Genomic DNA, 13,851 nt, shown 5'->3' with positions numbered 1-13,851 from the left:
CAGCTGTGAGAGAATACTGTTTTTTACATAATCTTAAACCTTAAGAATATAAGTTTGTAATTATTTTTTATCTATTTGTAATAGATAATGTCTTAAAACATAGAGTAGGTTTTTAACTCTGTAATTTAGTTGCTTTTATTTAGATGAAACTTCTAATTGAGATAATTTTTGTTATTTAAGAACTCTTATTTGACTAGAAACTTGAAAACCAGTTTTTATAGTTTGCTTTTTCTCGGTGTTTTAAAAAACCAGTTGATACATTTTTTTTCCTTTTTTGTTAGGTATTCATCACTTTCTTGTGTCCTAAATAGTAGAGATTATGACTTAAGATGATAAATTTCAGTATTACACCCAGCTTTACATTCCTTTCTTTAAAAACATTTCTTTTTAATGTTTTTATTTATTTTTGAGATAGAGAGAGACAGAGCATGAGCAGGGGAGGGGGCAGAGAGAGAGGGAGACACAGAATCCGAGCAGGCTCCAGGCTCTGAGCTGTCAGCACAGAGCCCAACGTGGGGCTTGAACCCACGGATTGTGAGATCATGACCTGAGCTGAAGTCGGACGCTCAACCGACTGAGCCACCCAGGCACCCCTACATTCCTTTCTTAATGTGATTCTTTAAATGATATTGTTTCTAACTTCTCATTGGTGTAGTACATGCAATTTTAAGGCTGATATTTAGCATGGATATTCTAGAACAAGGAACAGCAAGTTATTTTCATCTGGGAATACCATATTATGAAGGAATCTGAGGCAGAATCTAGATTTGAATAGAAAGAGTACTTCAGTGAATGAGTAAAAATTCTGCCATCAGTCTTGAAAAGTAAGGTGTCAGATAGGCCAGGCATTTGTCGTTGGTGGAGTGTGAATTCTTGTTAACAGAGGGGAGCTTGTATTATAACCACAGTTTTCAAACTTTATTAGCAGCAGAACCTTTTTTTCAAGTGGAAATCTTAAACCTGATATGTAAGATAGGTAAAAGATGAAGCACTTTGGTTGAACGGGGAAATGTGGGAATTTGAAGCCCTTTACCTACCATAGCATTTTTACAAAATGCTTAGTATCAGGTAAGGAGCACAAACTGAAACTTTGGAGTTAGATGAAGAGAAAAAAAAAAAAAAAAGCCACAAAAACAGAACCATTGACATGAATACAGCTTATTGAGTTCTAATTCCTTTATTATTTAATGCTTATGTGAGTTTTAGGATAATATAACTTATTCCTATTTTATTCTCTTATAGGAACCCCATCCACTGATGGACATTTATTGAATTGAAAAAATCAGAACTCTGGAAGAGTACTGGTTTTATTAAGACATTGACATTGACACCAAAATTATACAGATGAAAGATCAAGATGAAAATTTTAAACCAAGAGATGTTTTTAAATACAGGAAACGGGGGAGAACAAATCTTACATATGATTATAATTAGTAGGATTATGTGGTCAATGTCACTGCTTTTTGAAGTTTACCAATTTTATTAGTATTTTAATCCTTATGTAGGTCAGATGCTCTTTTAAGGCTTATTTTGCTATGTTCTGATCCTTAATTTTATTCCATTCTCTTATTTTCAGAACTTAGAAGAGGGACACAGTTCAGCAGTGGCTGCCCACTACAATGAACTTCAGGAAGTTGGTTTGGAGAAGCGTAGCCAAAGTCGTATTTTTTACCTCAGAAACTTTAATAATTGGATGAAAAGCGTCCTCATTGGTATATATGATTGATTTTTTATTTATAGTTTGGAATTTTTTATTTTAGCTTATGTCTCTTTTTTTTTTTTTTTTTTTCTTTCCAAATGGTTATACATTAAACTACTTGGTCTTTCATTCCTATTCATTTAATTATCCAACCTTGACTTGGTAAAATTGGAGCAAAAATGAAAACTAGGCCTTTAAGATACATTTTTTTCATATTTACTTTTGGAGTAAATAAGATATTGCTGAGTGTTTAATTGATATTAAGTTCATAAGTTAACCAGGCTTTCAAAAGGCAGTATGCTCCTTTTATACTAAGAATTAAGGTTACCTAGTGCTATTAAGTAATTATTCTATGTTACTCTAATAGTTTTGGACCAATGACTCATTGTTGGATTAAGCATTTAGCTTCTATTAAGTCAAGAAAATGGGCATTGTCATGATTTTTCATCTCTAGGCCTTTAATGAGTTGGTAAAGACGGTGGTATCACCACATATGTGGTAATTTTTTATTGAACTTGTACAGTGTTTGGAGAAAAGTAAAGTTTACTTTGAGGCTTGATAAAGACATCCAACTTTTTGGAGCCAGCCAGCATTTTATTTATGGAAACTCATCTTTAAAATTAAAATGTGGGGTGCCTGGGTGGCTCAGTCGGTTAAGTGTCCGACTCTTGATTTTGGCTGAGGTCGTAATCTCGAAGTTCATGGGATCCAGCTCTACACCTGCTTGGGATTCTCTCTCTCTGTCTTTCTGCCCCTCCCCTGCTCACGTGCATGCTCTCTCAAAAAAAAAAAAAAACATTAAAAAAAATTAAAATGCAAATCAGTGGAGAAATATGATTCAGAACATATTTATTACTCTATATATTTAACATATTAAGTAGATTCTTAGGTGAGTTTACAGAATTTTTAAAAGCCAGTGTGTTTTGAAGTTTTTCACAGTAAGATTTTGGTTTTTTTTTTTTTAATTTATTTAAAAGCCAGCCTCAGGAAAAGTGAGAATGCTTTTGTGATGACACTGGAAAGAATGAAGTGCTAATTATGGAGACTTTTTAGTAGTTTTGATGATAATTTACTAATTTTTATTTTACTTATTTTAAGGATTTTATTGTTTTAGTAATCTCTAAATCCAATGTGGGGCTTGAACTCACACCCTTAGGTCAAAAGTCACATGCTTTACTGACCGAGTCAGCAAGGCTTCCTAGTAATTTACTAATTTTTAAAGATATCTTATTCATTCTGAATAGTTATTAGGAGTGGGAACTAGGCTCATTATTTCGAACACATATTAATATTTTCTATCTCACTTTTGTTTTTCATACTCATTTTATTACAGAAATATGACTTATTTGTCTCTGCTAGTTTTCAGCTAGGGTAATTAAATGTTGCCTCCCAATTCCTACCCGCCCCACCCCCCTTTTTAAGGTTAGTATTATGGCATTTTTAGTCTATACTTTTAAGGTAATCTTTGAACCCTAATTCTCATTTCTTTTCAGTTTTTCTTTTCCATTCCTCATCATCATCAGTAACATAGATAACTTCTTCGGTATTTTTTCTGATGTGTCATTTGTTCTTGTATTTATTCATTGAATAAATATTTTTAAGTTCATCTGTATTTTTTACATCGTTGTATTATTTTTATAATCAGGGAAACAGGTCATTTTCAAAAAGTCATAAGTCAGATTTAACAAATTTTTTCTCCCTGCATATTCATGCTATTCTTTCTTCCTTCAGCAACTCTCTCATTGGGTGCTTTGCTGTCTGCACCTGTCTTTCTGATTCTTTTGCCACAGTGTGGTCTGTGCCAAGTTCTGTCTTTGGCTTTTTCCTTTCTCTTTTTAAACATCCATTCTTTGTCATTCATTTATTATGCTATTTAAGTTTTCTAGGGGAAAATTAAATATAGAACACTGTGCTTCTGTCAAAGTTACTTTAACATCCTATGGACAGTGAAAGGCAGAAATATTTACACAGAGTATTTTAGCAGTCACAGTAGTACACACATGAAATAGGAACTGTTAAACTCAGAATAATAAGGACAAGAAGAGTAGATCTAGGATTCAGCATTGTATCAGGTTTTTGAATTGCTGAATACTTCAGTTTTTTAAGAATATTAATAGGCCTTTAACTGATATTTGAACCATTTGGCTATTGATACATTGGACCATACTGATACTATTTGTTGGTTATTAATGTGATTTGGTAGATTGGGATGAAAGATTTTTTAGAGTGGTTTAAGAATTCTGATGATACTGGGGCACTGGGGTGGCTCAGTTGGTTAAGTGTCCGACTTCAGCTCAGGTCATCACCTCACAGTTCGTGAGTTCGAGCCCTGTGTTGGGCTCTGTGCTGACAGCTTGAAGCCTGGAGCCTGCTTCAGATTCTGTGTCTCCCTCTGTCTCTCCTCTGCTTGCACCCTGTCTCTCTCTTTCTCTCTCAAAAGTAAATTAAAACGTTTAAAAAAAATTAAAAAAAAAGAACTCTGATAGTAAAGTTAAGAGGTATGTATAGTTTTGGGACTTATATTTGTTTCTTATATTTGTTTTGGTGGTAAGCCTGACACCTTTTTTGAAAATCAAGCACTCTATGACCCCATAATTACTTTGATTTACGTAGGCATATTATAAGCTAAACATTTAGCTTTCGGAAAGAGAAAACTATAAAAATTACGAGTAGGTTTTTTCCTTATCATGAGCAAGTGTTGGATTTTCTTGTATTAATTAGAATTTAAAATGTCTGCTATTCAGTGTTGAATCAAATTCTAAGAGTAACCTTCAAAAACCTGTCTTAACTTTCTAAAATACCAGGCACATACTCTTTTATCTTTAATGCTAGAGGATGAACTTAACTAACTCTTAGTCATATTTTGAAATGTTTACCAAAAGTTATAAATTACATAAATGAATGTTTAATAGTTTATAGTAAATGTCAGGCAGAAGTTAGTAGGTTTTTAGGGGTTGCAGTTGATGCTGTAGTAAAAATGGAGGAAAGATCATTTCTTATGACTTATTTCTTTTAGGGGAATTTTTAGAAAAGGTACGACAGAAAAAAAAACGTGATATCACTGTTTTGGACCTGGGATGTGGCAAAGGTGGAGATTTGCTCAAGTGGAAAAAGGGAAGAATTAATAAGCTAGTTTGTACAGGTAAGGTAAATAATGGTGTGGGGAAGAATAATTCGTGATCAGTCAGGTAAATGGAAAATAAGCAGGATCTCATTATCACATGATACTAAAAGATCTTATAAGAAGATATCTGAGGCTGTGTGTGAGATGGGTGTTTTTTAAAAATGAATTATGAGACTTTACTGATGGTATTATGCAGTATAGTTAATGAGCCTGGTATAACTTGTCCTCCCTAAAAGGAAGGAAGTAATCAAAGATAGAGTCATGTCTAAAACACAAACATGAAAAGACTTCCACTGGCCAAAGATAGGACAATTTCATCATCAAAAAGAATAGTGATTACAGTAGATTGAAACATCAAATAAAGGGGAAACCCCCCCCCCCCCAAACCCTCAGTATTCACCCTTCGAGGTTGCTATAGGAAACTTACTCATCATTCTGAAATCCATAAATTAAGGGGTGGGGGCTGAGTATGTATCTTCCTTACCTTACGTGAACTGTATTTCAAAGTAACCAAATGGTTGACAAAGAAAATTCCTCTTAACTAAAAACTCCTAATGAATAAATGCAGGAGGAATGATGAAAATCACTATTTTCTACCCTCAATGAAATAATAGATCTAAGCAACAATCATAGAAGTTGCTAAATCTATTAGGTGAAAAGTTGATAGGAATTTAATAACTGAATGAATCAAGCTCCTGAACCCACTGGTCAGTCTTAACACTGAAGTAGGACAAGCAGATGTTATGTTCTTCCAGTGCAATGAAGTGTACAGCACCATCTATATAAAGTTACCTATTTTGACACTTCCCAAATTTTTGGTTTTACGAGTGCCATACACCTTTATTTTTAAGATTGAGGATGAGAAAACTTTTGTGCATGTGCCTATATCTATTGATTATAGAAATTAAAACTGAGAATTTAAAGAATATTTTTCATCAATAAAAAATAAAGTTTAGTGACAAGACTAAAAATATTTTAGTCTTTAAAAATATTTTTCCAAATCCCTTTAGAGTATAGAAAAATAGGAGACAACTAGATTTTCATACCTGTTTCTGCATTCAGTGTGTTTTGATGTGTTATTTTATTTGATGAATAGTTGTAGTGAAGGAGTATTTTAACACTTTTCAGATAATTGAGCATATTCATCTTTGATATTATATCAAAACTCAACAGATAGGGGCGCCTGGGTGGCTCAGCCGGTTAAGCGTCCGACTTCAGCTCAGGTCATGATCTCGCAGTCCGTGAGTTCGAGCCCTGCGTCGGGCTCTGTGCTGACAGCTCAGAGCCTGGAGCCTGTTTCAGATTCTGTGTCTCCCTCTCTCTGACCCTCCCCTGTTCATGCTCTGTCTCTCTCTGTCTCAAAAGTAAATAAAAACGTTAAAAAAAAAAAATTAAAAAAAAAAAAACTCGAGATAGTAGTTCCTTACAGATAGTTATAATGTGGCATCTGAATCTGTATCAATGAACTTTTTATATTCTGTTACATTTAAATCCATTGGTCTGTCTTGCACTTTGAATGGATCTTTTCCCTGTAAGATTTTGTAATATTTGGAAAATAATGTTCACTGAAGTTATGCAGACCTTCTAAATGTTGACATCAAGAAATCACATTTTTTTTAATGTTACCATCAATCAGAAAAGTTTAAGTGTTGGGAAGATGCCCAGCCTGTGGTGGTAGATAGAAGTGTTTCAGATTGTAATTTTTCACTTGAAATCTCAAGTTTTATCATGGGTAACAAATACTGTCCTTTGTTTTCCTTGAAGTGGAGGTTCACTTTGTTCATTTTCAAAAAAATGTCTGCCAAATTACCAAGTCTAAATAACCGGTTTATCTGTCACTGGTTCTTTCAAGTGAAAACTATTTTCTATGAAAAAAGTGTCCAGTACAGCTCACAACACAGTCACACTGGTCCTGTTCAAACTTTGTTAGGTAACACAGATACTCTGTTACTTTCCATTTCATCACACAGAATATTGAAAAAGAGCTGAGCTTTATCAAGAGCATTCTTAAATGAAATTAGTTTTTGGGGTTTTTTTGTCCATGCTAGTTTGTAGTGGTGAAGAAGATATTAAGTATTACGTGTACCATTTGGTGCTGCTACCTTGTATTCATGATAAGGTGCCAGCATTTTACTTTTCATTGCTTTTGCACCATCAGTGCAAATCTCAACATGGAAAAAGCAAATAACATTCTATTAAAAAAAGCAAACTTGATATTTTCTGAGCTGGGCACGTAGTTTACGTTTTATAATTCAAATTGGAGTCTAAATTTTCTACTTTTAACTTGGAATAAGCATTTAAAAATAATGACGGGACGTTTCTGTTGTCAGTATCTATTGAGAAAGCTTTTAATCCTTTTAAAAAGTAATAGGATATTTGCATTTGAACAGAGACTTTCTTTTGTTTTGAAGAAAATAGAACCTCCTTGCTTTTACTAAGGATCAGTTTGGATTAATGTGTAGATTTGTTCCATCTTTGCATTTACATTTTATTTCTGTAGGTCTTTCCCAGTTACTAATGTCTGTCCCTTTCTGCCTTGCAGATATCGCTGATGTTTCTGTCAAACAGTGTCAGCAGCGGTATGAGGACATGAAAAATCGTTGTCGTGACAATGAATATATTTTCAACGCAGAATTTATAACTGCTGATTGTTCAAAGGTACAGAATTTTTTAAATTTGTCTATTTATGTATTTAATTAATTTATTTATTTTTAGAGGTGGGGGTAGTGGCAGAGGTGGAGAGAGAGAAAGAAAGAAAGGGAAAGGAAGGAAAGAAAGAGAGAGAAGGAAAGAAAGAGAGAAAGAAAAAAAGAAAGAAAGAAAGAAAGTCAGTCCCAAGCAGGCTGCATGCTGTCAGCACAAGGCCCAGTGCAGGGCTCCATCCCGTGACCTTGTGATTATGACCTGAGCCAAAATCAAGAGTCAGATGCTCAACTAGGTACCCTTGTCAATTTATGTTTTATATTTTTCCTTTGGATAAATGATGTGTTTTAAAAATCAGTTCATTCTTTTAAAATGTGCTTTGAAACATTAAAAATCTCAAGACATGCATTTTCAGTTTCAACTGGAAATTCTGTTAATGATAAATTTTCTTAAATGACCCACTGAGTATTTCTGGGAACTTTTTGCTTTTAATAATTTGAACTCTTGAAATCACTTATTGCTTTTCCATTCAGGCAAGATTTATTTTCTGGTATTTTGAAAAAGAACTGAACTTATGTTTTGTTTACAGTATAATTTATTAGGGTAGTTTCCCAGCATATCAGAGTTTGGTGCTTTCCACCTTCCACCTGTTTCTGAATTTCTTAACAACTATGAAGTTTAAGAACTACAGTGGCACTTGAATAGTGAAAGTCTCACCTTGACCTTTAATGCTTTGTCTGACTCATTTGCTCATTAAACTATTATAGCTATCTTTAATCCTATACATTTTGTTTGCAGTTGTGAAAGTGAAATGGAAAAGTGGTAGTATACTGCTAGAATGTCAGAAACCTTTAAAAACACTTCTGCATGTTTATAAAGTAACATTTATTAAGGCCAGCTTTATGTTTTTTAAACATACTGTGAAAGTTACTGTTCAACATCATTTTACTTTAGCTTTTAAGTAAACCAGATAAAAGCATCAACTCTTTTAAATGTCATACTTGGTTGATAAGTTTTTAAACATGATTTCAGAATCCCTAGTTTTTAATTACTTTATTGAAGGAAAAGATCATTTTATTGTGGGCCTTATTATACATAATGAGAGAAAAGATAGGTGGTTGGGAGGGGCATGTCTACTTTTGTTTTAAGGACCCTAATTCTGGGATGCCTGGGTGGCTCAGTCGTTAAGCGACCAACTTCACCTCGGGTCATGATCTCATGGTTGGTGAGTTCGAGCCCCCCCATTGGGCTCTGGGCTGGCAGCTCAGAGCCTGGAGCCTGTTTCGGATTCTGTGTCTCCCTTCTCTCTCTGCCCCTCCCCTGCTCATGCTCTGTTTCTGTCTCAAAAATAAAAAATAAACATTAAAAAAATTAAAAAAAAAAGGACCCCAATTCTACAAATTATGTTACTAAAAATTTTTTATGTTGCAGTTAGCTTCAAAATCTTGACCCATTGTATTTTATTTTTTAATATATTTTTTTTAATGTTTATTCACTTTTTGAGAGACAGAAACAGAGTGTGAGCAGGGTAGGGGCAGGGAGAGAGAGGGGAGACATAGAATCCAAAGCAGGCTCTAGGCTCTGAGCTGTCAGCACAGAGCCCAACACGGGGCTTGAACTCATGAACCGTAAGATCATGACCTGAGACGAAGTCAGATGCTTAGCCAATTGAGCCACCCAGGTGCCCTGTTGACCCGTTTTAATTTTTAATTTGTTTCAGGAACTTCTAATTGACAAATTTCGTGACCCAGAAATGTGCTTTGATATCTGCAGTTGTCAGTTTGTCTGTCACTACTCATTTGAGTCCTATGAGCAGGCTGACATGATGCTCAGAAATGCTTGTGAGAGACTGAACCCTGGAGGCTATTTTATTGGTACCACTCCCAATAGCTTTGAACTGATGTAAGTACTTTTGATACATGGCTTATAAGCTACTCAGAGTTAAGTTTTTTTTTTTCCTTAAGTTTATTTTGAGAGAGGGGGAGAGAGAGAGAGAGAGAATGTGTGCACAAACGGGGAGGGGCAGAGAGAGAGAAGGAGAGCCCTACCAGGGGTCAATCTCATGAACTGTGATAAGGGCTGAGCACTTTGGTAATGTATTTGAGTAGATACTCAACATTTAAGGTCAAAAAATAGATATACAGATGGATCTTTAAAACATTTTTATGTATAAATTGGAGACCGATGCTATATCCAGCCAGAGGTTATAGTGCTAGACAAACTCCGGATCAGATACACAAAGACTTACCCAGGAGTCATGAGTGGTGAAACCAATTTCTAGCCTAATTTTATGAGTGTAATTGTTCATTATCTTTTACTTTATTGCTTCTTAAAAGTAGCTGAAATCCAATTAAAAATCCGGTAGTTTTTTCATATGCATAATCTGATCAAAATAAGTCTAAGCTAATAACAACTTTAATCTTTTTATTTTGTTTTGGGGATAACCTTTAACAGAAGACGCCTTGAAGTTTCAGAAACAGAATCATTTGGAAATGAGATATATACTGTGAAATTTCAGAAGAAAGGAGATTATCCTTTATTTGGCTGCAAATATGACTTCAACTTGGAAGGTGTTGTGGATGTCCCTGAATTCTTGGTCTATTTTCCATTGCTAAATGAGTAAGAATGTCATTAATCTGTTATTCTTCTCTTTTTGCCTTAAGAGTGAAAAAAAGGGGGAAAAATCAGTCTTTCCATTCATTCCTTATTTTACATAGAACCCAAAGAAAAAGTATAGCCTTGTAAAGAAAAAGAAAAAAAAAAAATAACGTCATATCCAGTTTTGTGCCATAGGTCTCTAATAGCCTTGCTTATTTAGTTTTCTTTCATCCTTAGAATTACTTTATCCTGTAGGTAAGAAAGGAACCTGTTGCCTTCAACTTGTGGCAGAAAATACCTTACATTGCAAATAGAGAAAGATTTTTTAAAAAAACTGTTAGTAACTTTGGTAATATAAAATGATCCTCTTTTGACAAGGATAGGTATTAAAAGTTGTTTTACATTTCACTATAGCTTTGAAATTGCCTGTGTCTCACAGTCAGTGTTAATAATAATATCCTGATTCAGGAATGTATTCACTCGTGCACCTGGACCTAAGAGTCTTGGCAAACTACAGACATAGGGAAATTTGGGCTATCCAGGCTTCAAGGACTTATGAGACCCCTGGGCCTTGGAGGTTTCCCTGAGACGGAAAGTGGAAAAGTCAAATCTAAGGCCGTGTCACAGTTGACCAAACCTAAGTTGATTTCGTACTTTTAAAGACAAAAGTCTTTTATTGAAGAAAAAGCTTTATTTGCTACTTATTTTGAGTTGGTGATTACTTGAGTTGTGCCTCAGTCAGCTTATAAAACTATAGATACAAGATTTTTAGGATTCTACAATATATAAAAGTTTTATACAATAGTATGAGAAAATCAAATAGCATGGGACTGAACATGAGAAAAATGTTATGTACAATTTATATAAGCTGTAAAATTTAAAACTTTAAATCACTTTTTCCCCCCTTAACATTAGTAAACTCTTGTGAAATGTTTCTGCTCTTTCTAAAAGAAGAAATTAAATTTTTTTAGTATGTCATTTCGTATGTTTAGTATGTTAGCTTGGTGTTTTTGGTTAACAAAGTTGGTGATTTGAGTAGAACCAAAAAGATAAAGGCTATAATGAAACTTTTTTTAAATGCTAAGGAAGCACTAGCAGTCTTTTGTACTTAAATTGCTTAATGGTGATGCATGTGTAAAGTGTCAAGTCATCTCTATAATATCTAAAGTTTTAAAAAATTAATTACTAAAACAGCTATACATTCAGTGGGACAATCTGAAAATGCACAGGATTTTGAGATGCCCTTTTGCCATTTTGTTAAGAAACTGATCAAAAATATAATTAGCTTTTTATATGGCAAACCCATTCAAATTGGTCAAACTGAGTCTCAGTTCTTTGTAATTATGGTATTTCTCAGGCATTAAGCTTGGTTTTATTTCTAAAGCCTTATTTTGTAGATTTATGAGTTTCATGAACTGCCAAAAATAGAAGAGACTCTTTTCTTTGCTCATGTTGTCTTTCCAAGGAAGGCTAATTCAAATTATGGGGAGGCCTTACAGATGCCTCTTACATACAAATCCAGTGGCTCTCAAATGTTTCCATTCTCTCTGTTCCCTCAACTGTCATCTCGCAAGTCTTCTCGTGGACTCTTTCAGAATTATTTTCCCTTCATCTCCTCCTTTATCTGCTGCCTGAGATCATATATGAATTTTGATATATATATATATATATATATATATGTATATATATATATAAATTATATGTATGTGTGTGTGTATGTATATGTGTATATATATATATATATATATATATATATATATATATATATATATATATAAATTTTAACAAATGCAGTGAGGAAAAAAACGAGTATAACAGGGAGACCTAATGTAATTGAGGATTTTGGAGTCCACCTAGGAAGAAGTGATGTTTAAGTCAACATCTAAAGGATGAATAGAAGTTGGCCAGTTGAAGACTGGAAGGGAGAATGTTCCAGGTATAAGTGACAATATGTATGAAGGCCCTGAAATGGGAAAGGGCTTGGCTCTTTCAAGGAGCTAAAGGAAGGCCATTGTGTGGTCATAAGGAATGAGGGCCCAAGTGGCTCAAGATAAGGAGCATTTTCCTTTTTTTTTAAAGTAAGCTCTACACTCAGTATGGGGCTCGAGCTCACAACACCAAGATCAAGAGTTGTATGCTGTACCAACTGGGCCAGCCAGATGCCCTAAAGCATCATTCCTTTATAGATGAGTGCCTTAAAGGCCATGCTGAAGCCTTTTGAATTGTGTGCTGGAGATCCAGTGAAGGGCGTAAAGGGGGAAAGTGACGTGTGTATTTTTGAAAGCTCAATCTGGTTGCAGTTGAAATATTCATTGAGGGAGAGTAAGAATAGAAGCATGGAACCTAGCGAAGTAGTACAGCTGAGTGGTGGTGGTGGTGGTGGTTAAAGCAAGATGGTGGCCAATGAAGGGGTAAGAAGACCTATTTGAAATATATTTTATAGGTAAACAGAGGATGTGTGTGTTGAACACAGCGGGCATTGGAGAGAAGAGGCATGGAGAACTCTGAAGTTTCTGGCATGAATCATTAGATGGATTTACTGAAATAAAGATTGGCAGAATGGTCTAGTGGGATTCAGCCTTGGATTTGGAAAGTTAGAGAATTCCTGTGACACATCCTGGATGTCTCAGTGGAGATTTCTAGGAAGCAGTGGAATAAATGAGTGACGAGAGAGCTGAACTACAGATAGCTGTTGGCATGCTGTGTAAAGTCAGGAAAGAGAAAATGAGTAAGGCTCTGGGCCAAACTCTTCAGAACATTAAAATTTACAAGTTGGGTAAAAGGCATTTGTAAAACAAACTGTGAAGAAGCAGCTACAGGTGTATTATAAAAATTAATAGTGTCTTTTGCTAGAGAATCCAAGAGATGAAAGAATATTTTAAAAAGGAATGGCAGCTGTTTTCAATGCCACTGTAAGGGATTAAGTTAAATAAATGAAATTTATAGAAAAATGTTCCTTACAGCTTTCATCCCTGTCTCACAGCCTTTCCTTTTACTTTCATGACCCATTTATTACAGTAATAGAGTCACCTGTGGCCCATTGAGATTGAGAATACATGTTTTCTTATAGATGTAATTATTGGTATGTTGCTCTTCACTCATTTTGTATCATCCTATTGTGAATTTATAATGATAGTTTTTTTAGTGATGCCCAGAAGTTGTCACTGTTGTGTGAAAGTAAACTATTGAGGAATTATAAATAATGTGGAAGTGTTTTAATTAAGTAATCTATTTTGGACAGAATGGCAAAGAAGTACAATATGAAACTAGTCTACAAAAAAACATTTCTGGAATTCTATGAAGAAAAGGTTAAGAACAGTGAAAATAAAATGCTGTTAAAACGAATGCAGGCCCTGGAGGTAAGTATTTAGAAATTCTAGGTCATGATAAACTTGTTTGACTGTTTCTGAGATTCCTTTCAAGACCATATAGATGCTCAATATTTATATAAATCACACAGATTATTCTTAACTGCTCTAGACCCTTCAGCACCCAGGACAGAGCTCATTACAGGAACTTTCCTTCATGGCTGCTCAGGAAATACTGGAATGAATAAATGAATGGCACTGTCATCAAATTCTGTTTTCTACATAGACTGTTTTAAGATAGGATTTCTTAACCTCAGGATTGTTGGCATTTTGGACTGGGTAATTTCTTTGTTGTGAAGGGCTGTTCTAGTCACAGGATATTGAACATCATCTCTGGCATCTATGCACTAGATGTCAGTAGTACCCCTGCCCCCAGTTGTGAGCCAAAAATGACTCCAGATGTTACCAAATATCCCCTG

At 34.6% G+C, this 13,851-nt stretch overlaps 1 protein-coding gene across 7 annotated transcripts in view; it reads left to right on the top strand.

Annotated features, from left to right (window-relative positions):
• Positions 1-13,851, top strand: part of RNMT (RNA guanine-7 methyltransferase) — a 58,358-nt gene that overhangs the window by 3,170 nt on the left and 41,337 nt on the right. For all 7 annotated transcript variants that reach the window (XR_006195565.1, XR_006195567.1, XR_006195566.1 and 4 more), the window contains exons 3-8: positions 1,577-1,712; positions 4,716-4,841; positions 7,366-7,481; positions 9,187-9,368; positions 9,921-10,085; positions 13,306-13,423. Coding sequence is in view for 3 of the 7 variants with exons in the window: in XM_042911653.1 (XP_042767587.1) it covers positions 1,577-1,712; positions 4,716-4,841; positions 7,366-7,481; positions 9,187-9,368; positions 9,921-10,085; positions 13,306-13,423 (843 nt within the window). In the remaining 4 variants the exon portion in view is untranslated. The remainder of the gene's footprint in view (positions 1-1,576; positions 1,713-4,715; positions 4,842-7,365; positions 7,482-9,186; positions 9,369-9,920; positions 10,086-13,305; positions 13,424-13,851) is intronic.

Source organism: Panthera leo, chromosome D3 (genome assembly GCF_018350215.1).
Source record: "Panthera leo isolate Ple1 chromosome D3, P.leo_Ple1_pat1.1, whole genome shotgun sequence".
NCBI lineage: Eukaryota > Metazoa > Chordata > Mammalia > Carnivora > Felidae > Panthera > Panthera leo.
This window is presented reverse-complemented; position numbering and strand designations above follow the sequence as displayed.